Source organism: Thalassophryne amazonica, chromosome 21 (assembly GCF_902500255.1).
Source record: "Thalassophryne amazonica chromosome 21, fThaAma1.1, whole genome shotgun sequence".
NCBI classification, from domain to species: Eukaryota; Metazoa; Chordata; class Actinopteri; order Batrachoidiformes; family Batrachoididae; genus Thalassophryne; species Thalassophryne amazonica.
The window spans coordinates 31,150,243-31,173,946 of record NC_047123.1 but is presented as its reverse complement, the minus strand read 5'-3'; the positions used below and the strand labels follow the sequence as shown (position 1 = coordinate 31,173,946).

General features: G+C 42.3%; 1 protein-coding gene across 3 annotated transcripts in view; it reads right to left on the bottom strand.

Annotated features, from left to right (window-relative positions):
• LOC117503606 (kelch-like protein 29) overlaps positions 1-23,704 on the bottom strand; it is a 301,998-nt gene that overhangs the window by 187,740 nt on the left and 90,554 nt on the right. For 2 of the 3 annotated variants that reach the window (XM_034162863.1, XM_034162865.1), the window contains one exon: positions 5,136-5,448. In XM_034162863.1, coding sequence (XP_034018754.1) covers positions 5,136-5,408 — 273 coding nt within the window. In that variant the 5' untranslated portion in view covers positions 5,409-5,448. Of the gene's footprint in view, positions 1-5,135; positions 5,450-23,704 lie in introns of all 3 variants that reach the window. The other variant, XM_034162864.1, reaches the window with a different exon arrangement.

Here is a 23,704-nt window from a genome sequence, read left to right as displayed (position 1 = left end):
AAACTTGGTGGAGCTCAGTTGGCTCGTGTATAGCCCTTGGAGCTCAGTGTAGGTGTGGCACAACCTGGCATGCAATTTTCCTCACCTGAGCATGGTTTCTTAGAAGAAGGCATTTTTGGAAAGTTGCTGCTTTCTAATATCTTGCACGCACAGTGCTACATGGGCAGTCTTCTTTATAAATGTGGGGAGGGGCAATGGTTTCAAAAAGTGAGACTTGCATGCATGAAACCTGCATGTGCTTCTGGGTAAAAAAAAAAAAAAAGAAGGAAGAAATAGAAAAACTCAGATTACAACCCACACAGAGGGAGTGTTGCTTCGTTTTCTGAACAGGGCACCATTAAGCCAATTCAATTCAAATTATTTATACAGTGCAAAATCACAACCAAAGTTGCCCCAAGGTGCTTACACACAAGCAATGTTTAAACTTTACCCAACCCACAAGCAAGCACACTGGTGATGGTGGTAAGTAGAAATTCCCTTGTGGGTTGATGTTTTTATTTTATTTTATTTTGAAAATAAGAACAAAGCTCAAGCAGACCAGAGTCAGTGGGGTGAACATCTGCTTTAGCCATTCTAACAAAACAACACAGAATTGTCAGAATGTGCAGTAATACAAATACTGCAGCTGTGCAACATATATGGTCCAGCTTAAAATAACAACCCAGAGGCTAAGACTAGAGTCCAACCCCAACCCAAATGTTGCTCTAATTCCCACATCCTACAAGCAAGTTCTGGGGTTCCAGTGCTCCAACACAGACTGTGCACATCTCCACTCACAGGGGCCACATGCAGATGCAATGCACTGCGTTCCTGAAGCTCCCCAGCCTGGACAGAAATCCATCACCACGTAATCATCATATAAAAATAGTTGTTGATGGCTCTATTAATATTTAAAATGTCATCTATAGTCCCTTTAACTATTAATAGGAGAGGACAAAGTTGGGAAAACCAATGCACATAATTGGTTAACTCGCTCATATCACACAAAATAAATGATTTGGCCATTTCCTCCCAACTGTAACAATTAATGACCTCGCATTAACAGTTATTCATTTGTGCCACCGATCAATGCATAATGATTAGTGAAGAAACAATCTCAGCGCTGATGTTCATAAACATATTAATCAGTGGGCGTTAACAAAAAGTAACAAAATTACAAAAAAAGTCCACTGTTCCATGTGGTTAACCCCACATCAGGATGGACAACGCCAGCAAATGGTCCTTTTTAACTCTCACCATTTGTCTTGCAGCCACAAAAGTATGTGCACACACACCTACAGAAGCACATGCAAACCCGCCGTGCATGTCAAACCATTAGACACTCTGTACCCAAAGTGCATGATAAATGGAAATTCCGAAATCAACGGCAACACACCTGTCTGTCCCCTGTTTTGCATGAAGAAAATCATCGCTAATTCATGCGTACCTGGTGAGGTTTCATTTCGAGCTGGCGTGCACGCACACACCCACCTACACGTGGAGCCGCTGGGTTCTGCCCTCACTTGTCCTGCCGGGTTTATGAAAAGAGAGTCTCTGAATGGCGAAGATCAATAACAGCCTGTCAGCTTTTTAGTCGAGCCATGGACAGAGCAGAGACATGGGGGCCATGGAGAGACAGAGCGCCGCGTCCGGCCATCAATCTCTTGTGACCCCCAACGGCTTTGATCGAAGATGACAGATGCGGAGAGATGGATAACACAGCTAGGAGAGAATGCGGCGCGCCTCTGATTTTGGCTGTCTCTTGTGGCCCCCGCTAACTTGGACGCCGCAATTAAAGCCCAAACTCCGGGTGTTTCCCTGAATAACTTAAACACTGCCGATCTCTAATCCCTTATAGAAGAACATCAAACGTGAAACAAAGTACAGCAAAAACCTGGATAAAGGTTTTAATAAAAACTACACATTTATCTTTGGAATAATCTGTGCAGCACGTTTTTAACAAACGTGCACCTACGACGCAATGCCTCTAATTGCTCTGGCAACCGCTGAATGAAGACCACGGCAATGGTTGGATTTCAAAGGGACGTATGGAATTATTCAGCCACATGAAAGAATGCACCGACACGGTGCCACAGCAGATTTACCGTGTCTGTGGTCAGTGCATTCAGCAACGTATCCAACACGGCGCTAAAATACTAGCGCCGTGTTTTACTCTGCACCCTGCGAGCTGGCCACGACCAAAGTAAGGGATCAAAAATAACAGTGGGGGGAAAAAGGCCAGATGGATTTGGTGAAGTTTAATTCGAACCAAATAATCAGAGTGTGAGGAGGAGTGTTGAAAGAAATAAATGGTATCCATGGAAGCAACGGAAAGGAGAACCAACTCTTCTTGGTGAAGGTCCCCAATTTCACACGCTGCTGGCAGCTTGAAAGCGAACCAAATCCCTGAGCAACAGGGTGGCGAATACACACTGTACCAGATTGACTAGAACACCATTCAGTAGTATAGAATGAGACCAACTACAACCCCCCAATCAGGAGTGTTTGCTGCATTTTAGCAAAAAACACACCAAATGTTCTGTTTTAGTTCATGCACACAGGTGCACGGACAGTAGCAGATGTGTGTGCAAGCAACACAAGTGGGGGTCAGGGTTTGCTCACTTTTGTACATCAATTCAGGCTCAATATAGAGGACAGCCAGTGTGACAACAACAACAGCAGCAGCAACAAAAAACATAAAAAGTCCTCACATTCTCACTTTAAAGTATGAGACATGTTGAGAAAATGTTATGTTGACTATTAAACATTCATCAAGAATAAAATATCTGAACTCATTTTCAGAAAATGTGCCATTTTCTTATATATTAGCATGGGGATGGAAACTTGACCTGACAGATGATCAATCTTGTGCAAAATTGAATCCCATCTCCCCATCAATATCCCCAACATACCTGCCAAATTCAATCAAGGTCAGATCAGGCGTTTTTAAGATATCTTGTGAAAATACATATATACAAACAGTTCCATGGTTATCAATGTGATTACAAGAGTGTATATCTCCAGCAGTGTTGCAAAAAAACCCACAAACCCCAATGGTATCCTGTAATACCATATTGTTCTGAATATAAGACAGTGTTTTTGTTTTGTTTTTGTTTTTTTTTAACTTTGCCGTCTTGTATTCAGGGTTGAGACATTTACACGTCATATATATCCTCAAGAGTTAAAGGTGTAAAATATCTGTAAAATGAGTATGCCCTCCAGGAATGAAATGCACTACATCTCTAACTAGCTTAGAGTCCTGCATGACTGAGAAACACAGTGATTAACCTACAAAGAACCATGGCTCAAAAGTCATAAGTTAACCACCAACTGAGAAGTTATGATGCAAATGTTAACCTTATGGTGATAAATGCTACAGAATCAAACAACTCTCAAGCAGCCAAGAAAAAAAATAGTGTGAGAGTGTCGTGAGAGAATATAGTGAGCTCAAAAAGACTGTCTTAAACACATTAACAGTCAATCTTGGCTTGTGCCTTTGACAGATCCTATAAACCGCATGGATGATTGCTTAAACATAATGGTAGCTTAGTGATTGAATTTGTCCAATTGTTGTAAATGCCATCTCAGAATCCTCTGCTTTGTCAACATAACCTTTCACACAAAGGGACCACAGCACAGATCTCTGTATGGGATGCTGGAAGGGACAAACGTTTGATCAGCAGTATCCACACCATATCTTAAAGTGATATTAAGTTGGTTTCTAGCCCATTTGTTTATACTGTAAAGTTGTGTCACTGCCACTGGTACCTTTGCTATGTCAAATTTAAAGCTGTAGTCCCTTTTGATTGCAAAATTTACCTTTATATTTGTTTGCAAAATTACAGCTAATAGTTATTTGGGGGGATTCCTTGCCAAATATTTTGAGTTCTCTCTGTGAGATCTTGAAGATGATTTTTCAATTTACAACTAGGAAAAATACTTATACTGAGTCTACAATAGCTGTGAGAAAATATTAATTTCATTATGGCAAACCAAAACTGTAACTGCAACTAACGTTATTATTGACAGCTGACACAGTGGACATGTGTTGTCTCACCTGTCCAGCAGATATCCAGCAAAACCTCTGTGAAATTTATCCATATTACGTCATTTTAGAGGGAATTTGAGTCGTAACTGAAGGTCTACTGCATTTCTTCAGCTCTGTGATGCAACTCTAGCATATATAGTGTTGTATTATCGTTTGACCCTTAAACAACAATTTCCCAGCATGCCATTTGAGAGTCAGACCCCCCCCCCCCCCCCACAACAACAGCCATGACATTGCAACAGAAAGTATGTTTCTCCTCTATTTTAACCCCATGTGGCTCAAAATTTCCAGACGAGGCAAATTTCAACCATATCGGCGACATAAGATTGTGAAAAGTTTAACTGAATACCGAAAAACTAAATAATAGTGTGCTGAAGAAATTTTTTATGTCCAATAGTAAAAAAAAAAAAAAAAAAAAAAAAACTAAATCAAAAGGGACTACATCTTTAAGGATTTTTTTTCCTGAACTAAACTAGAAATCCTCAGCCTAAAGAAAAATATTATGCATTATGGAGCAAACAGGCACTGTAATAAATTATATTAAATTAGTGCTTATGCAACGATGAGGTCCTTATTGTTTGTTTAGTTTTTTTTTTCTTAGAAAATTGCCACCTATAATTGACAAATCTGACAGCATTACTGATCTGAGCTACTTTCAGAAAAGTCATTTGCATAATGAAAGTAGAAAATTACCAAGGAGGAAATGGCAGGACAAGCCTTCCATTTGGCAGACAGAGAAAATGAAGATGGAAGGAAAATAGTTTGGCAAGAAAGAGGCTTTAAACAGAAAGGAAAAGAGCGAGAGAGCGAGAGAGAGAGAGCGAGAGAGCGAGAGAGAGAGAGAGAGAGAGCAGCGGAACTGCAGAGTGCAGGAGGCAGAAAGTTCAGGCAAGCCTGAAGAGCCAAGACAGCTGAGCCATGAATGCAACGAGGAGACAAGAAAGACGGTGAGAGACAGTGAAGGATGCTGCAAGCCCTCAAAGTTAGAGATTACACCCAGTTGGGCAGTTTTCAGAAATCGAAGGGGGGGTTGACGCAAGAAGCAACAAAGAGTAAAACTAAGAAACTCAACAGAGGACACGGATTTCCAAACAGATCAGACTCTTACCTTGGCTGTTACTGGAGTGACCGATCCAGCTACCGTGATACCTCGCTTGGTCACTATGTCGCTGCTCGATGTCGTCACAGCAACGGTAACCGGGGTGGGAAGAAGAGATGGAATGACGGGCAGGGGAAGGAGCCCCGGACGGTTGTTGCCATTGGTGGCGGCAGAGGCACAGCTATGATTGGCTCCTCCATTGTTAAGGCCAGAAGGACGGATGTCTCTGCGCTCCCAGGGCCCGCGATAGTCCCTCTCAAAGCGATGATGCTGACGTGACATCCCTTCCTCTTCCTCTCAAGAGGGAACAACAGTGGCAAGCCTGCAAGGGGAAAGACAGGAAGAAAGTATTGGTCAGGTTTATCAATGTAGCAAGAGTAGTTAGAGACAAAAGCACCAATGGCCTGAGAGTACACCTGGCGCAATGTACCACCAAGGTCACAGCTGCCAAACCCACTCATCTGGGTGCCCATGGGCATGTTGGTCTTAAAACAGGGCGTGGTCAAGTGCAGTGCTGGTGTACTGGTATCATGAGGCAGCAGAAAGCAATGGCACCATAGATGCCGCTGGAGTAACACTTTGATATTTGAAGAGATTCACACACACGCAAAAGAGGAATGTTCATGTACAAAAATGCTCTTATATGCTGTAAGAACCAGAAACAGTTTAAGGTAGTAAAAGACAGTGGGACAAAGACAGGGAGTGGAGAGAAAGCAGGGACATGGAGGGATAAATGTTCCCAGCATCTGCTTCCATTGCAATTGACTGACACAAACATACTGCGGCTCATTTGTTGCCTCCAAATCCTATTCTCCTAGTCATTAACAAGACCTGCAACATAAAATGAGCTCCACTGAGGAGGTCTATTAAAAAAAGAAAAAAAAAACCCCTGCAGACATCAGGAGCTAAATCTTACCAGAGGCAAGTAGACTAACAGCCTCAAGGAACAAATCAACGTACAACTTGGCACACCCTCAAACACGCAGTCCTAAGGATGCCATAGAGTCAGGTCCGTAAGTATTTGGACCCGATGGTTACTATGGTAACATTTACATCAATCGTGAACAGCTACAAACAGGATGGTACTGTGTGGAAAATCTGTTGCAACTGTGCAAGATGGATATGGGTGAGGGAAGCCATCAAAACACATATGACAAATCTGGAGAACCTTTGCATTTTGCAACATTTCTCTGTCGCATAAACAGTCACAGATTGTGAGGCAAGGAAATCACAGAATTTCATGCACCAAAGCAAATCTAGGTTCAACTCTTCCATGTGCCTTCTGTAACCTTTCAGGAAATCCGCCGTCTTAAAAAAAAAAAAAAAAAAAAAAAAATCTTCATTGTGGCATTCCATAATGATGTTCTATACCCAGTGATGCACAAAAGTTGCACCATGCACAGTTTGACAAAACTATAGCTCCTTTAGAGTTGGGTCTTGGTGGCTTCCCTCACCAGCCCCTTTCTTGCATGATCACACAATTTTGGAGAACTGCTTAGTCAAGGCATGCTGTTTTTCTTTCTTAAAGATTTATGTAAATGAAGTCCAAGACATATTCAATTACTTGGACATGTTCATGTATCCATCCTCTGAATTGACAAAACAAAAAAAAAAAAGGCTGTAAAAAAGGAATATTTCTAGCAACAATAATCGGTCAGAATACAGAGGTACAACTACTAAAATTGCGTCACTGTCCAAATACTTATGGACTTGGCTGTACATTTAATGGGTGCTTCCTCCAATAGTCACACTGCCTCAGATATGCATTTGAGGGTTCTTGCCTTTTTCAAAGTACAAAAACGTGGCGACGGTGTGCAAGAGTTACACCAGTATAGGCTGAAGCGCTACTGAGCAGCATAAGCACCGTATCACAGATTATTATATCATAAATCAAAGCTTCATGGGCTCGCCGTGGTGAAATCCATCACCAAAGGGGTTTGCAGTGCATTATACTCCTCCTCACCAAAGGCACGTTATGCTTCCAGAGCCCTTGATAACGGCTGAAATAAATAATAATAAAAAAAAACCTAGCACAAACCAGGTTCATGGAAAAAAAAAATCGTCTGCTCAGGGAGGAAGGAATGACAGCGGATGACAAGTCATTATTCTGCACGTTTGGGGTCTGTCACGCTGCTACATGCTTCGACAGAGGAGCAAACACATTGAAACGCCAGATTCTCCGCGCTGCGTTTCTGTGCAAAACCAGCAGGAAGAGTGAGCGAATGCACACAGGGATAATACAAACATGTGCAAAGCTCAGCTGTGGTGTAGGAGAACTTGTGCACGTGACTGAAAACTGTTCTCTGCAAAAAACGAGCCATGCACCACGCCGCCTGTGGCGGGAGCACCGATCCTCCTGCATCTTCAGCTGCTGGGGGGGATCTGTGCATTTATCAGCTAAAAACAACCTTCAGGTCTCTCTTGCTACTCTACTTCTTCATTATTTCTCTGCATGCTTCTCATGTTTTTACTTCTCTGTCGTACAACATTCATCTGTGCAAACACAGCCCTGCTCCTGTTGTGCACAAACCCTTTTTTTTTTTTTTTAAGAAGCTCTGATTTTCCACAGAATGAGTGGGTATTATCACTAAAAATAGGACAGCCAGACAGAGAGTGTAAAAAAGTGCGAGACAGGCCAAACAATGGCAGTGCTCACGCCAGGTAATATTCTCTTATCTTGCCGAGCCTCAGCTGAGAAATCAGAGGGCAGTGAGGAAAATTTGTCCCTGGGAAAACAGGAAAGAAAAACAATAGAAGAACTAGAATGCATGTTATCGACACAAGACTCAGAATTGAGGTCGCGGTGCATTTGCAATGACAATTTGTCATTTATTTTTCTCAATCCTTTAACCGTTGGAGTGCTTAAATATTGCTCTCAAAGCAGTTTGTACTTTGCTACAGTGATGCATTTTTTTGATTCCCAGTTCCAGAAAGCGATAGAAATACTTTTAAAAGCTTCTAATCTAAATTACTAATTGGGACACCTTTGGCAGCGTTTAAGGGACCTATCACAAGAAACACTACCTTCTTGCATTTAAAGTAAGCCCAACATAGGCCTTGTTGGTACTTGTCCTTGGATTTTGCATTTGGATAATTTCTGGATCTCTAAAAGTAATGATCCTTGTTGAAAAGTAGGCGGTACCACATACCACATGGTTCAAGGTACCATGAGCAACTGAAGCATTTCTGATGGTGCGAAGAAGAAACCCAAAATTATGCTACGGAAGAATTTGCCCATGAAGTGGGCATCGTTTCTCCCCGCGGTTGTTAGCTAATACCTGCGGCTGTTAGCTTATTAGCCGGGAGGAGGGATAAGAGCAGTGACAATCATGTGATTTTAAACCACAGTTGTTTGCAAGTCATAATTTTAATAAGAATCCACTAACCGCCCATAGCTTGCTAACCAGGAAATGTGGGTGGGCGCCTCCACAAACTATCCAGCAGGTGGCAGTACATCACCATTACATTAGGCAGAACAAGGTTGCTCTTTCGACCATCTGGTGCACCAAAGTTCCCCAGAGACAACATGGTTTGTCACCATTATATGTTGTTTTAATGTGGCGAGGTACAACTTGACAACATTTATAGTTTTTGAGTTATTATCACACATCAAACGCTGCATGCAGTTGCACCACCTTCAGGTCTAATCAAAAAGCTTTGCCTCCTTTCTGATTGCAGGTTATAGTGATGGCTGTTACTTTACAGTTCAAGTTCCCCACCATATGGACATGTAGGACTTACAACTATATCGTGGTGTGGGTTGCTCAGTAGCATAAGAAACTGAGGCACCAATTTGCAGACGTGGATTCAATTCACAGTCACTCTACTGGTCTGTGTCCTCGGAAGCTCATCCATTTCATGCTACGGATTCCAGGGATAAGCATCAGCACCAACAGGCCTCAGCACCGATGTCGTACTTGCATTTTCCCTACCTACAGGATACTAAACCGGCTTTGTGTTTTAACTTCCGTTGTTTGTTTTAAGCTGTTTAAACACAAACCCAAATGGCATTGTCAGGAAAAGAGTCATATCTTCAAGACCACAAGAGGTTGCTTCTGGGGGGATGAATACACATTGCACACGTATTCCAAAAATGGCAGTGTCAGAACCTCAGCGGAATATTTCAATATGTGCACAAGCTTTTGTGTGTGAACACCTGCCACTCTTTGTGCATTGTGCACATCAATTTGAACCCTAAACCTGCATGTTCCTAACTGATCTCTGCAGAAGGAGTGTCGACAAATCCCACGACATTGGTAAGACGACAAAAGGATTTAACAGTAGTAGCTGCACGCAAAAAAGAAAATAAATTTTTGTTGTAGCTGCTGAATTTAAAATCTTGCACGTGCAGCAGTGCACGGCAGCTGGTGTCTGAGCTCACACCGACTTCAGGCTGAGAGGGTGATGTAAGAAACCAACACACCTGTGGACTCTGCCAACCCAGATAAACACTTAAATGCATCACACTTCCACTGACACTTGGCTCTGCACTGCACCGCTCTCGGCAGGAGGTGTCAATAGAAATTTGATAAAGTCCTGTCACATCCAAAGAACTCGTTCTCAGCCTCAGACAAGACAAACGTCTGTCAAAGAAGAGACGACAAGATTTGCTACGAGGTTCCTCTGCCAAGCTAAATCTTTTCATTTCATAAAGAATTGGATGGCAGCCTGCGACAAGTCACGCGCGGCAGCTTCTGCACATCCTCAGCATGTTCCTCTCACCTCAAGAGCTTCATGTGACGTGTGATTAGGCTGTACAACAACAGCTGAGTGAAGATACTGAAACATGCAACCGAGGCTTTGGAGATGAAAAACAGTCATTTTAATTTCCATGCAATATGAACTACACCTGCTCCTAATTTTCGCCATCCATGTGGTAAGATTATTCCATAAAACAAGCTCAGACATGTCCAACAGGGTAGCACATTGGTATATTCCCTGTGCTAGCAACATATTTCACACAGCTTATGGAGACAAGAACTCAAATACCAACACGTGCTACCAGCTTGTACCACTGCAAATTAAATAGAGGACAAAAATGATTAAATCTGGTGAACTTTGATGCACCAGCGTAATTACAAAAGCACCGTAACATCCCATCAATGTGCTTGTAGCCTGCTGGAGTGGTGCCCTCACACAAACTAGAAACAGTGGGGAGCCTTGGGGCCCTACGACATTCTGCACATTCTCCCGGAGCCTTGGGGCCCCTCGACATTCTGCGCGTTCTCCCGGAGCCTTGGGGCCCCTCGACATTCTGCACACTCTCCCGGAGTCTTGGGGCCCCTCGACATTCTGCACACTCTCCCGGAGTCTTGGGGCCCCTCGACATTCTGCGCGTTCTCCCGGAGCCTTGGGGCCCCTCGACATTCTGCACACTCTCCCGGAGCCTTGGGGTCGCCCAACTTGCAGCACTTTCTCCCGGGATCTTTGGGCTGCTTCACTTTCGGCACACTGTTCTACAGTCCACATGATAAATAATGTATCACATGCTGTGCTGTCACCTGCTGAACACTGACACTCCTAGACAGACCCCAACAGTGCCATGTGGTGATTAATAATGTACCGCACTACTACGTTTTTCAGAGGTTTCATCACAATATAAAACTTTGTGTTTTTGACAGATTTGTGGCGCCATTTAAAAATATGGCAGAAATCCCACAAGAGCTCACGTCGTAGTTGCAGAAAGTAAAAACATGGATAAAATATGGATAATCTCTGGGTTAGTAGAGGTAGTAGTAGCAGCAATGCATTGTTCATACATTGTTAATATTATTGGGTTCTGTTGCAGTCACTCAGAGTGTCAGAGCATCACTGCGCGGAAATGTGTCGTGTCTTTTCCAAAGCCTAGACAATGGTAATTCCTTGGAAGCTCAACTAGTGATATAAAAAATGTTCATGTGTCCATCACAAAAACAGCAGTTCAAAATAAACTGAGAAATACCCTGAACAATCAAATTTAATGAGCTGACAGGCTGAGCGGCATCTCCATTGTGCCGTCAACCACAGCGTGTGCTAAAAGCTGCAGAGGAGGAGCATGCTGGTCACTAAGCTTTTTTTAAAGACTTTTCAAGCACGGCTGATGTGTTAGAAGCAAAATTAAACCCGGTGTAAGATGTTCCAAAAGTATGTGCTACAGACGGGAAAGTGAGACAGCAAAAGTGTGAGGCGGCATGTTTTTGTGCACGACGGGACTGTTCAGCAACTCCGGCGTGAGTGATTAGCCCAAATAAGAAGTTATCTGGCAGGTGGGAACGTGAGATGCACACCCTAAAGAACAGCATCTGTCACACCGAGGCGGCGCGCCGCATGTCAATGTGCACGTGTGACAGAGCAACGTTAACAAAGCCATGTGGGAAAATGCAGACAGACGTGAGGAAAGACAGAGAGGGAGAGTAACAGATGGCCAGAATGTGGCAGTGATGGAGAGGAAGTGAGACAGAGGCCGGGAGAGTAAATTCGATATAACAGCAGATAAGTGTGCAACTGAGACAGAGAGAAGGATGTTAAGAAGAGGATTCAGGGTGGGCGGGGTGCTGCAAAATGAAGCCAACATGTAAGTGCCAAAACTCTCAGTTCTTTGAATGGCCACTTGAGGCTGTCTCCAAAAGACCCCAAATGCCCAAACAGCCTGTTAAGAAGAAAAAAAAAAAAAAAGAGTTTTGGGCTCCATAGCTGGTTTCCTCGTTCATGGCAACTAAAGGGGGGGGGGGGGGGGGGGGGTTGTTTTTGTAATTAAGCTAATTTAAACTATGTACTGTTTTGCTTTTTTTTTTTTTTTTTGCATTCCATTACATATATCAGATAATATGGATTGCTGGGTGATTAATTTTGCTAACATGCCATCTAAGAATTCAGTGCACCAGTATTTCTGTTGAGTGATAATTCAGTATTAGTTAATTTGTGTTAGCACCAGGTTAGAACTAATTAGCAGGTAGCTTGGAGGCTAGCTCCACTGATGGAATAACGGTTACCAAAACAGTATGCTGCGTCCCTACGTCCACAAAAATCAACACCAAAACACAAGTGTTAGCCTGTTAGCATTACCTTCCCATGTTTTGATAACTGTGAGATGGGGGCATGTTTGGGCTTCATTCTTCCCGTCCAGGTCACTTCAGTTTTGCCTGTTTATGGGATGGCTGGAAGGAAGGCGGAGTCAGGCACTGCCAAGATAGTGACATTCTGAGTCGCCCCATTTGAGCTTCAGAGGGTGTGATGTTTGCCTTGCTAGCACATTTTCGCCGGGCGTCTAATCTCCCCGGCTATTCCCGCAGCTATGGATACTCCCCAAGAGCATCACTTCCATTTGTGATCTGTAGTGCTGTTTACTTCCATTGACCCACAGGCCAGATTTCAGCAGCCTCGTGCACACGTACACATAAACAGCCATCTGCCGCACTTCCAAGTCAGCACTAATGATCAACCCGTCCTTCAGCACGTCTGGATGCTACAAATGAGGGCCAGGCAAAACACAGCCGCTGTAACTGTAAGAGTACGAGTTATTGCTGCAAACGAGCCGCCCCGTGGGAGACGTGCACGGTTAACTGTCACACTGCTGCACATAGACACCGGTGCACATGCACGCTGGCGAGTGTGCTCACACAGCTCCTCCAGCACAACACAGGGATTCATTCTGATATTTAAATAAACATGAGAGGGTGTTGGTACAGGAATAGCCCGGAGCAACGTGAGACAGAGTCGCTGGATTTCAAAATTCTACTCCTCAGCTGGAGTCGGTAACGCCCCAGACACCTGCGACGATGAAGACACGATCTCAATTTAGGCGACACAAGCATGAGCACATCAATTATTGTGCAATGGCATGCAAACAACACAGATCTTCTTACACAGATGCTTGAAAAGCCATTCTTGAAGCAAGCCGACGTGCAAAATTATACTTTCTAAATGGGAAGGTTGTGTCGTCTGTGTCAGAGACACAGTTTTGGAACACTTGAAGGTTATTTTTAGCTTTCCCTGTTGAAAAAAGGTGATACAGACAGGTGCATAACTAGCTCAAGAGTGACAGATTTGGTAATTTTGCATCTGTGCACAAACTTAGGTGAGATGAAAGGAAACAATCAAGATGTTGGTGTAGTGCAGATGCTTCATTCAAATACTGGATGAACCATTTCAGAAGTTCCAAGTCACTGAATATGTCTTGGACTTTAGTGACATCAGTCAATCATAAGTAGTACATCTGTTTGCAGTGGGCAGTTCTCAAAAACCGATTCTGTTAGAATGCTGGTGATGGAAGCCACAAGACACCCATGATAACTCTGTGGGGCTTACAAGCTTCTGTAGCTGTGATTGAGTAAAATATGCATAGTGCAACTTCTGTCTATTGCCTCACCAGCTGTGTAAAATTGGCAGTAAAAATGATGATTTTTCAAATGAACAATAATCCAATTACTATCAGTTCCAAAAATGGAGAAACTGCATAAAATGGCTGTAATTATTTAATGGTTAAGACAATATTTTTATTAAACCCCCTTGAACTAAAGCGGATAGTTGAAGACACTTCAAGCCCAGCTTGATGGTTTCATTTCAGCACCATTGTGGTGGCAGCCAGAAGCAAAATGTCCAAAAATGGTGTTGTCCAAATAATTATGGACCTTATTGTAATTGACAAGGAGGGGGGGGGCGCAGAGGTCTGTCTTTCATTAAACTGAGTGCAGCTTTTTTTCTATAATGAAACCAGCACACCTATTGTTGGGATTGATTCTTTGCATTAGTAACATGGCAGGTGGAATTAATCCCGGCGTATGAGGGAATTAGCACTTTTCTGCAGTGCCTACGTCTCATTAGTGAGCTGAATGCAATCCAGAGGCACATCATGCACACTGGCAGGCCCCGCGCAGTCATCGGGGTACCATTAAGTCATAAGTCTTCTCAAAACAGCTCCATTCAAACAACAACAACCTCACACTTTGTTTTAGCATCTTAGCCTGCTTTTACTTCTTACGGTGCTGCAAGACACCTGGAAAGGATTTAAAAGACAGAAAAAGCTTAACAGTTTGGAAGCGATGCAGCACTAATCTGCATCTTGTGCCCTACAGCGTCTTATCTTCTCACCTGCCCATTAGGATTTCCACAGAGATTTCACAGCCGATGGCACCTCGGGCATTAATCTGAGACTTTGATGGTTGAAACTTGAGCTGGTGACACGCAGGTGCCATCTCATTTAGCAAAAAAAAAAAAAAAAAAAAGACATTTCCCGATCACCCTCTTGTTGGATAAGGCACACAAACAAAAGGTTGAATCATTCAAAGTTCAAGAAAAATGAAACATGGTGCATTATGTCAGAAAAAGAGAAACCAGCATAGGACGGGAAATTTTACGTCAACCTTTGACCTTGACTGTTGACCAATCCGAATTAAAATCAAATCACTTCTTCCCATCTACCTGCCGAGTTTGATTAAAAAACAGTTTAACAATCTTAAGATCCAAGAACGACCAAAGAGTTACGAAATGCGAGTGGGGTCAAAACACAGTGCATGTGATCATCCAGAGAAACAGTGAGGCTGTGCTGCAGCTCGGTTCATTAAAAACTCTCTTTCTACAAAACGCATCATCACCAAGACTGAGGAAAAACCAGAAAGCCCAGGGATAGTGTGCACAGATCTCCATGCAGCTGCTGCACCCGCTACCGGGCGTGGGAGCAGCTGTTGTGACACGCCACTTACAATTTGTCTGTCTGCATCCTTTTGCCCAATTCTTTCTTCTCCAAACAACAACAAAATGACTGAAGCTTACAAGTTTTTTTTTTAACAACTGAATTGTGAATTGTCCATGCAGCAAAAAACTAAACTGGTTTTGAAAGCCAGTCAGAACCAATTTCTCAAAGCTCAGTCAGTTCTGTTTCACACTGGTTTGAAAGTGTTTAAAAACCATTTTAAAAAACACTTTAAATGCAATGAAACAAAACATCCTTGCCATATAAAGGTCTAAATAAAACCAATTAAAAGTAGTTACTCACTGAAGTTTAAACCAGTTTCTGATGCTTTGGCAAAAGCCTAGGCATTTAGCCTAGAAAATGTAGAGTGAACAGATATGATCATCTTTTAAGTCACTGAATTAAAAGAGCATATAATGAGGATAATCTGATTAAAATATGGGTCATTTTGATGCAAGAGATGAATACAAAAACTGTATTTAATTTACCATGACATGTCTGGGGTTGTTGAAGCGAATAGTATCATCATAACCACATGCATAATGGAAATTAGGAGCAAGTGCTGCTGTTAACATATTTGCTGCTTTAAACAATGACAACACATGTGGATTTGAGCAGTTTAAAATGTGTTTGGTGTGTTTCAACAGCAGTTTAAAACCAGTCTGTCCTCAGTGGGGCACTAGCTTAAAACAAGCATCTCCATCATGCATGAGATAAAGATCGTTTCCTGCAGTAATGCCAGATATGTCCAGCAGGTGGCAGACTGATGTGCATTATGTGAGACAAACTTGCAATTTGCACTGATGTGATGTATAAAGATCTTCAAATTTTCCATCTGTTTGTCCTCATTGTATGCCCATTTTATATGGTGAGTTATAAGATGATATTTCTTATTATCCTTGAGTAACTAAGATGGAAAGGTTAGCATTGCCAAAAATGATAACTGGCCATATAAACAGCTGGAATTTTGCAATCAACATGGATCCTCTAACATATGTAGGGACACTCTTGTGGTCATTGTGTGCGCGTGTGTGCTGCTCAGTTTAGTAGTGGACATGAAGCAAGTGCAAGAATAGTGACTTAATTATCTAAATGGCTGCGGCGGAGATTACAGAGGGCAGTGAGCATCCATCTCTTTCAGCACCGGCGGCTTAGAGTGAGCGGCCGAGCTGAAGGAGAGATCAAGCGATACAGACATCAATAAAAGAGACACCGCCGCAATGAGAAAGTGAAAAAGAAACCAGGAGAATTAACCGAGAGCAAGAGACGGGACAATATGGACAAGAATGAGTGGAGTGGATGCAGCCATTTGCGGTTGGTGGGTGGGCGGTTGGGGGGGCGCGTTTACAAGCTGCAAAGCACCATCATACCGTGGTGTGAAGCTGCACCCACAGCAACAGAGAGTTTGCCGACAGCAGGGATCATGACATCACCTCTGTTGCTATGGAGATGACCTGCTCACTTCGATTTTGCTTTTCCCGTCATTACCACAGAGATAGTCCGAGGCTGGGGCAAATCTTTGCTCCTGTGGTGCAACAAAAAGCTTTGTATTTAAATCCAACCTTCTTTTCCTCAAGCACTCGTTATTGGCTTGTGTATCGGCCAGTATAGTTACAGGGGTCAGGCCAGGATTGACCCCTCTCTCCGCCTCCATGTGGGCACTGTTCATGGAGCCCTTCAGAAAGTTTATTTAACCGCTATGAGCTCCAAATGTGAAAGTGTTGCACTTGTAGAGGCGTTCACTTACCTCGGCAGTGATATTCATGTCTCCAGGTACTCTGTTTCTGAGATCAAGAGACACCTGGGAGGAGCTTATGAATTCATGAGGTTGTTGGACAGAGGTGTTTGGTGATGCCGGTGCCTTTGCAGGAGGTCCAAGTCTTCAGCTTCCTGGTACCAGCTCAACTCCACTCCCTTCGAGTGTCGTAAACCTAACTCCTCATAACGATGTCATCTTCAACACACATTAATCGGTGAATAGTTTAGCTTTTGTCTTACAGTCTAGTGCAGACGGCACCACTTTCTACAGTTTTCACATCACTTTTTGGCTTGCTTGGATCCACGATGGAGGTGATACAAAAAACAAGATGAGCTACCGAGCCCCATGTTTGGCTAATGGAAAACCGAAACAGGGCGGGAGAGTCAAGCAGGTAGCAAGCAGTGGAAAAGCGCCATTACTGTACAGTTTTTAGAGACTTGGAGAGTAACCATTGACGTAAGGTCTTGACTTTGTCTTTGATACTAGGTCTCTTCACTTTGAGTCAAAGGAGCAGTTTTCTCTTTGACTTAGAGTCAAAGAGAGACAAACATGAGGAGTATCACTTGCATTGTGAGGAACCATCAGCTATACCATTTCAGCCATGTGGGGCCTTCAGACATGGGGCCAAATACAAAAGTATTTGTATTTGAAAATACTTAAATACATTTTTCGGAGTATTTGTATTTTCTGATTTTGAATTCAAAGTATTTGTATTTCAAATACATCGCCGATCCCAAGTATTTCCAAATACTTTTTCAAATACTTTTCAAATTTGGGAATCTCTGTGACACTGTGTTGAATATAGATTGTGATAGTTTGATTATTGCCTGTGATATTATAATAGTGAATTTGTGATAAAACATTCAATCCTTTACTTATCAATAGTATTTGGTCATGCTATTTTCACAATAAATTGTCACCAGTTTATCAGTTTTTGTGTTGATTTGTTGTTTATAGTTCATAGAAAGTATTGTATTTGAAAAAGTACAAAGTATTTGTATTTGGAATTCGAAAATCTAAAGTATTTGTATTTGTATTTAAATACAATGCAAAGTATTTGACCCCATGTCTGGGGGCCTTTCTCTGTGCATGATCAAGCACATATACACCTCAGCATTGCGTACCCTAGAGGCTGGAGAAGACCAAGTGGATGCCTACGCTCCACCTGGTCGTGGACCAGTTGTCAGGACCAAAAGTGGTTTCTCAGTGTGGTGGCTGTGGTACCAGCATATACTCCTCCACCTGACCTGCTCCAAAGGCCCCTCCCTTACTTCCTGAAGCAGAAAGTCCCTTGAGGCGCAACGCTATAAGCACTCAAAGACCATCAGTCCATCACCGTGCACGTGGGAGACAAACAGCCAGTAACAAGCACTTAGGATGCAAACAAAAACACAAACCCATTTGATTTGATGTTATTGACTTTAATGAGGTATACTGTCAGTCTGCTGTAAAAAAACAAAAACAGAAACCAAAAAACCCCCCCCAAGAATCCTGCTCACAAAGAGTTGTCAAATTAGTGAATAGTTTCATGTAATTAGTTTGATGAATCTGCCTGTTTAGGGATTTTAGTTAAAAAGGAACAGCACATGGCTAATAAATTAACAATGGATGCTTCTTGGAAAGATGGTTAATTACATTCCAGCTGAGATAAAACAGACATATTCAGTGCAAATTCCCAACTCCTTGAGATCTAGGAATTTAATGCCGGTGATAGATGTCCGCGCGCATCGTTTTCTGCAGAAAGGCAAAATCCTGCTACAAGTGCGACTGAGACGCGACCACACTGCAAGCCACGCCCAGGGCGGCGCTCTCTTGTTGATTAAGCCAGGCCATCTGCTTTCGTCCCCTGTCACCACCGATGGCTGCTGCCTGCCCAGACGGCTCCAAAACTCGCCAGAAATCCCCCAGCACGGTCCAAAAGCATATTCATCTAATCAAATCTCAACCTTTCCAAAAAGGGCAAATGGCGCAGTAACCTCAGAGCGGTCGTTCTGAGCAACGTCATGTCACTCTCTCAAATACACCAAATATGTCACTTCAGCCTTCCACGACACGAGAAATGAAGGAACACCGAGTGTATTGTCCTTTCTGCTCACATTCTTCACTTTCTTTCCACTTATCTCATGTCTCTGGGTGCTTTCTTTCAAAGTCATTCACTGTCATTTTCTATCAGAATAAACACAGCGGCCATTCGGAGCTCACAGTGCCTGGCACTGCAGCCGGGTCTGGCCTAGAGGCGAGCTATAGATTAATAACCCAAGAGAAGGCATAGGCAAGAGAAACAGAGATGACAGTGAAATTACAAAAAAAGTCATGAGATGACAAGGAGAACGGGTGTGCAAAAGAACCAGTTGCAACTGCATGTTGCAATTTATACCGTCTCCAAAGTAAGATCATTTTGATGTGGCTAACATGCGCCTTCCAACCCCCTAGTGTCGAACGTAGATCGAGTTCTGTGTAAAATTGTTAGCATTTACAGAAATAAAATTTTTATGTTTTCATCTCATCAACAGGAACATAAAAACAGAGACAAAAGATCAAGGAAGGTGCGTCTGATTGGAACTTTTTTCCTCGTAATGTAATTCCGGGTCTTTTGAGAAACCTTTAATGTGGCAGAAGCAAAGCTTTTTAAAAATATGAGGTGAAAATTGGGCATTTGGTAGTGCTCTAAATGTTCCTTCATGGTTGATATGGAATTTAAATTGGAAAACACTGCTGCGATTAAAATGTCAAAATTGTACGATAAGTCGCTTATCGCGTTACGGAAAAGTTGTCCTTGAGGTGCTTATCTTGTTCACCTCAGACAGGTTTGACTTTCTCCTGCAGCAGTTTGTGGATATGATGCAACAAATGGATTTCTGACAATATGTGGATGCTTTTATTTTGTATTAAGGAAAAAAACAAGAATTTCATATAATGCATTTAAGATTGAAACTTTTAATACACATACTGTATAAAGTGTTTTAAATTTCCACACTCAAACAAAATCAAGTGATTAGAGAGGAAAAATGTGGGTAAGGGAGAGACTGAGCCAAGAAAGGAGAACGAAAGCCCAACTGTGTACCAACCATGGAGAGAGTGCTGCAGGAGGGGTGTTAGATTAAACTGAAACAAAGGAAATCTTCAGCAGCACCATTTTTTGTCTCAAGTCAACTCAAGAGTCAGAAGCAAAAAAGACAAAGAGGAAAATGGAGAGAGAAGAAAGAGTAAGAGGAAAATGAGAAAACCCTGAGAGATGGAGAAAAGGTAAAATGCACACACCATGTGCTTTAATCAATATTGTTGGAATGTGGCCTCATGGCAAATCACTTTCCTGGCACAAAGACAGAGAGAGAGAGAGAGAGAGAGAGAGAGAACTGTCTGAACTAAGCAGCAACCTCCGGTGCCGAATAAAGAAATCAACGTGAAAGTGCCATGCACGGCCACTTGAGGCAGGCTCCAAAAAGAAGTCAATCCCCATAGAAACCCATGTTAAAATGCCAAACTTTACAGCAGAATTAAACATGTGTACAGCCTGGTACAAAAAAACTGTTTTGGTCTCAGCTAGTTTAAGATACAAAGTTATGTTTCTTAAAGACATGGCATCTTCGAATTACAGCTAATGTCTTGTGTCAAGGGCCCCACTAGCTGCTGTGGACTCCATTGTTTTTGTTATTTTTGAGCATTTTATTCAAAATATCTGCGATATGGCTCATTGTGTAGTTAATTGTAATAATAGACCAAGATGTCAACCTTCCAGTTTGTCCGTTTAACTAAATTGTATGTTTGCACCATTAGCCATACTTAGCAGGTATCAATAGCTTGGAGGCATTAGCGACAGCAATACCACCATGGCTGTATGCTGGTTGTAGGTTTTAATACTCCCACCAAAAACACCCATTATAAGAACCACTGCCAAGTCCAAAAAAAATTATTCAAAATCAGGTAACCTAGCCTGTGACTCTTAACTAGCTTGGCAAGTTTGAGATTGATGGGTGCGTTTAGGCTACACTCATAACATCATGGAGGGTTTTTTTTTTAACAGCCTTTTCTATAGTCTATAGTCTGAACCCACTGGATTGAGCTAATTAGAATCTACAGGTCTGGATGGAAGGATTACACCTGCATCAAAAAAAGAAAAATGGACTCCTGATTATGTTGCGCAAGATGTCCCTGCTGACCTTTGCACAGGCAGAATCGAGCCTGTGCTTCTGTCGCTGTCCTTCCTCATGAGCTCTCAATGCATCAGAATCTTCAAACCTCTGAATAAGAATCCATCATAATACGAAAGAATAAAAGAAGAAAATCTCTTTATATGGGTAAAAACCGTTAGTCTCCACCCCTGGAAATATCGATTTAAAGGATATCGAAGGCCGTTTGCCCCTTGTGAATCCACCTGACGGAGATCCACCCAATTACACGGTGCACCTGCAGGTTGACCTTCACTTGACCGTCTGACGGTATGTCACATCAACCACCTCGTCTTTCATTAACTCGATTCCCTCCGGCTCAGTCTGTTCGTCAACCTGCTGCGTTCGAAACCGCTCCACAAACGTTGTTACTGTAAATGAGAGGAGCTTCTCAATTGACTTGGGTTGCCTTTAAAGTGGTTCTAAATAAGTAATGGGGTGTCTCAACTGCTTTGGTCGGCCAGCAGCAGGATGGGTTACAGTAAAGGGAGATTAATACAAGGACAAATGGAGCTATATCTACAACATAAATGGGACTGCTCTGAAAGCCGATGATGCTGCCAAGTAAGATACGGGATAACTGTACAACTGGACGCCAAACCACGCAAACCTTACCAGGTGTCGAAGACACATAAAACGAGGACTTGGCTTGACTTGAAAATTTTTCTAAAAATCTTCCAGATTGTTGCCAATATCGCTTTTAGTCTAAGCATAAGGGCCAAATTCAAAGTCTGTCTATAGAGGTAGTCGCAGTTTTAACCTCAAGTCTCAAGTTAATGGACATGCATCATGGAAGATCATGGTTTGAACCCTTGCCCAAAGTTTGGAAGACCTTAGAGCACACGTCACCAACCCAACACGTGTATCGGTTGCAAGGTGATGCGTCAAGTCTGGTGTTTCATAACTCTTGAAGTGCTGACTTGGTTAATTAGTGGCAGCAGCAGGGTAAGTTGGAAAACACATAGAGGTGATGTTCAGGAGAAAGGGCAATAACCCTTACCTTGGAGCATCTGGGGTGGAATATTCAGTCATTGTGCCATGAGCTTTACTGATTTTCACAATGTTTGATCACTTCTTTGGTTCTGCCATTCTGAACCTTAACATACATTGGTAATCCTTTGCATTTCCATGGCGCCCCTCACTTTAACGCAAATGTCACAACGTCACTTGGTGGGTTTCTAGAAGTGCCAAAGGTGTGTTGAAGTTACTACTATACTACCACCATTGTACTACTGGTGTGCTGCGTTTGTATTTGCACACGTCACAGTGTACAAGTTCAATATGTTATATCATCAAACTGCACACTAGCTCTTATTTGTGGACACCCAGGATCTACACACTATATGTCGTGAGATTATGGTATGTATATCTGTGAAAGTGACAACGGGATTTCTTCAGATTATATAGCTGAGCATTACTTTAAAAGAGCACAAACTGCTTTTTTCACCATAAAGGTTTGACTTCAGCTTTCATAAAAAAAGAGAGTTGAATATATATATATATATATATATATATATATATATATATATACATACATACATATATATACATACATACATATATATATATACACTCACACACACATTTCATTCCATGTTTTGTTACGTTACAGCCTTATTCCAAAATGGAATAAACTCATTTTTCCTCTCAAAATTCTACTCACAGCACCCCATAATGACAACATGAAAAATGTTTTTTGGAAATTTTTGCCAAATGTATTAAAAAATAAAAAACTAAGAAATCATGTGTACGTAAGTATTCACACCCTTTGCTCAATACTTTGTTGATGCACCTTTGGCGGCAATTACAACCTCAAGTCTTCTTGTTTATGATGCCACAAGCTTGGTGCACCTATCTTTTGGGCAGTTCATCCATTCCTCTTTGCAGCATCTCTCAAGCTCCATCAGCTCAATCACAGCCATAGAAACCTGTAACGTCTTCAGTGTTGTCACAGATGTCTTGGTGGCTTCCCTCAGCAGAGCTACCTACTCCAGACAGACTTGCCATACTGTTATGTCTTAATGATTAAGGAATTCCAAGACATATTCACTGACTTGGACATGTTCACGTATCCACCCAAAGAAAACTGGTTGCAACAGCAATGATTTTTATGAACATTAATTGTTAAATTCAGCTTGTTCGATTACTTATGACCTCAGAAAACAGCACAACTGTTTGTAAAAATGGCTGTTTCCTATTATACCCCATGAATTCCTCAAATCCATTGTGGACCCAAAAACGTTACTGTCCAAATACTTATGGACTTGACTTCATAAAACGCACTAATCTGGCCGTGTGGTTGAGTTGGAGCAGGTCATTTTCTCCCTGTGAAAGCTTCGTTTCAGCCTGATAATTGCACCGTCTCTCCTTGCGTTCTTTCTGCGTGTTGTGTTTGATCTTTTTTTGTCATTTTCAGCGGTGCAAGGTCACGGCGACAGCCCACCCCTTGTGGCGGGTGTGCATTTGTTTGTTCGCCTTCGTTCATATGAGCATTTTGTCAGACGTTTCCAAAGCCTAGTAAAAAAACAAACAAACAAAAAAAAAAAAAACACACACACCAGGCTTACCAGCTTTGATTATTATCAACACAATAGATCACCTTTGACACTCGAGCCTAATTTCACCGTCTTTGTTGCACGCATTGGACCGGTTGCCGTTACTTGGATGGTAGATATGTGTAATTAACAAAGGTTGCTGGCTTTTGCATCCGGCTACAGTTGACGCGGCGGCGGCTGTCCACTCGCTGACCGGCTGACCACATGCGGCATTTTATTCAATACCACCACAATCAATTCTCTAAACTTTGTTAATTATCCAACCACAAAAAGCTGCACTTTACTGCTGATGCATGTGAGGCTTCCTGCTCGCTCTCAATCACTTCTCCCTTCAAAATTTTTTTTTTCGCTTTTGCGACTCCTTAAACTGCACAATTCACATTTTAATACCGTGAGCGAGGCTTTATTCTGTGCAAGCCGGCAAC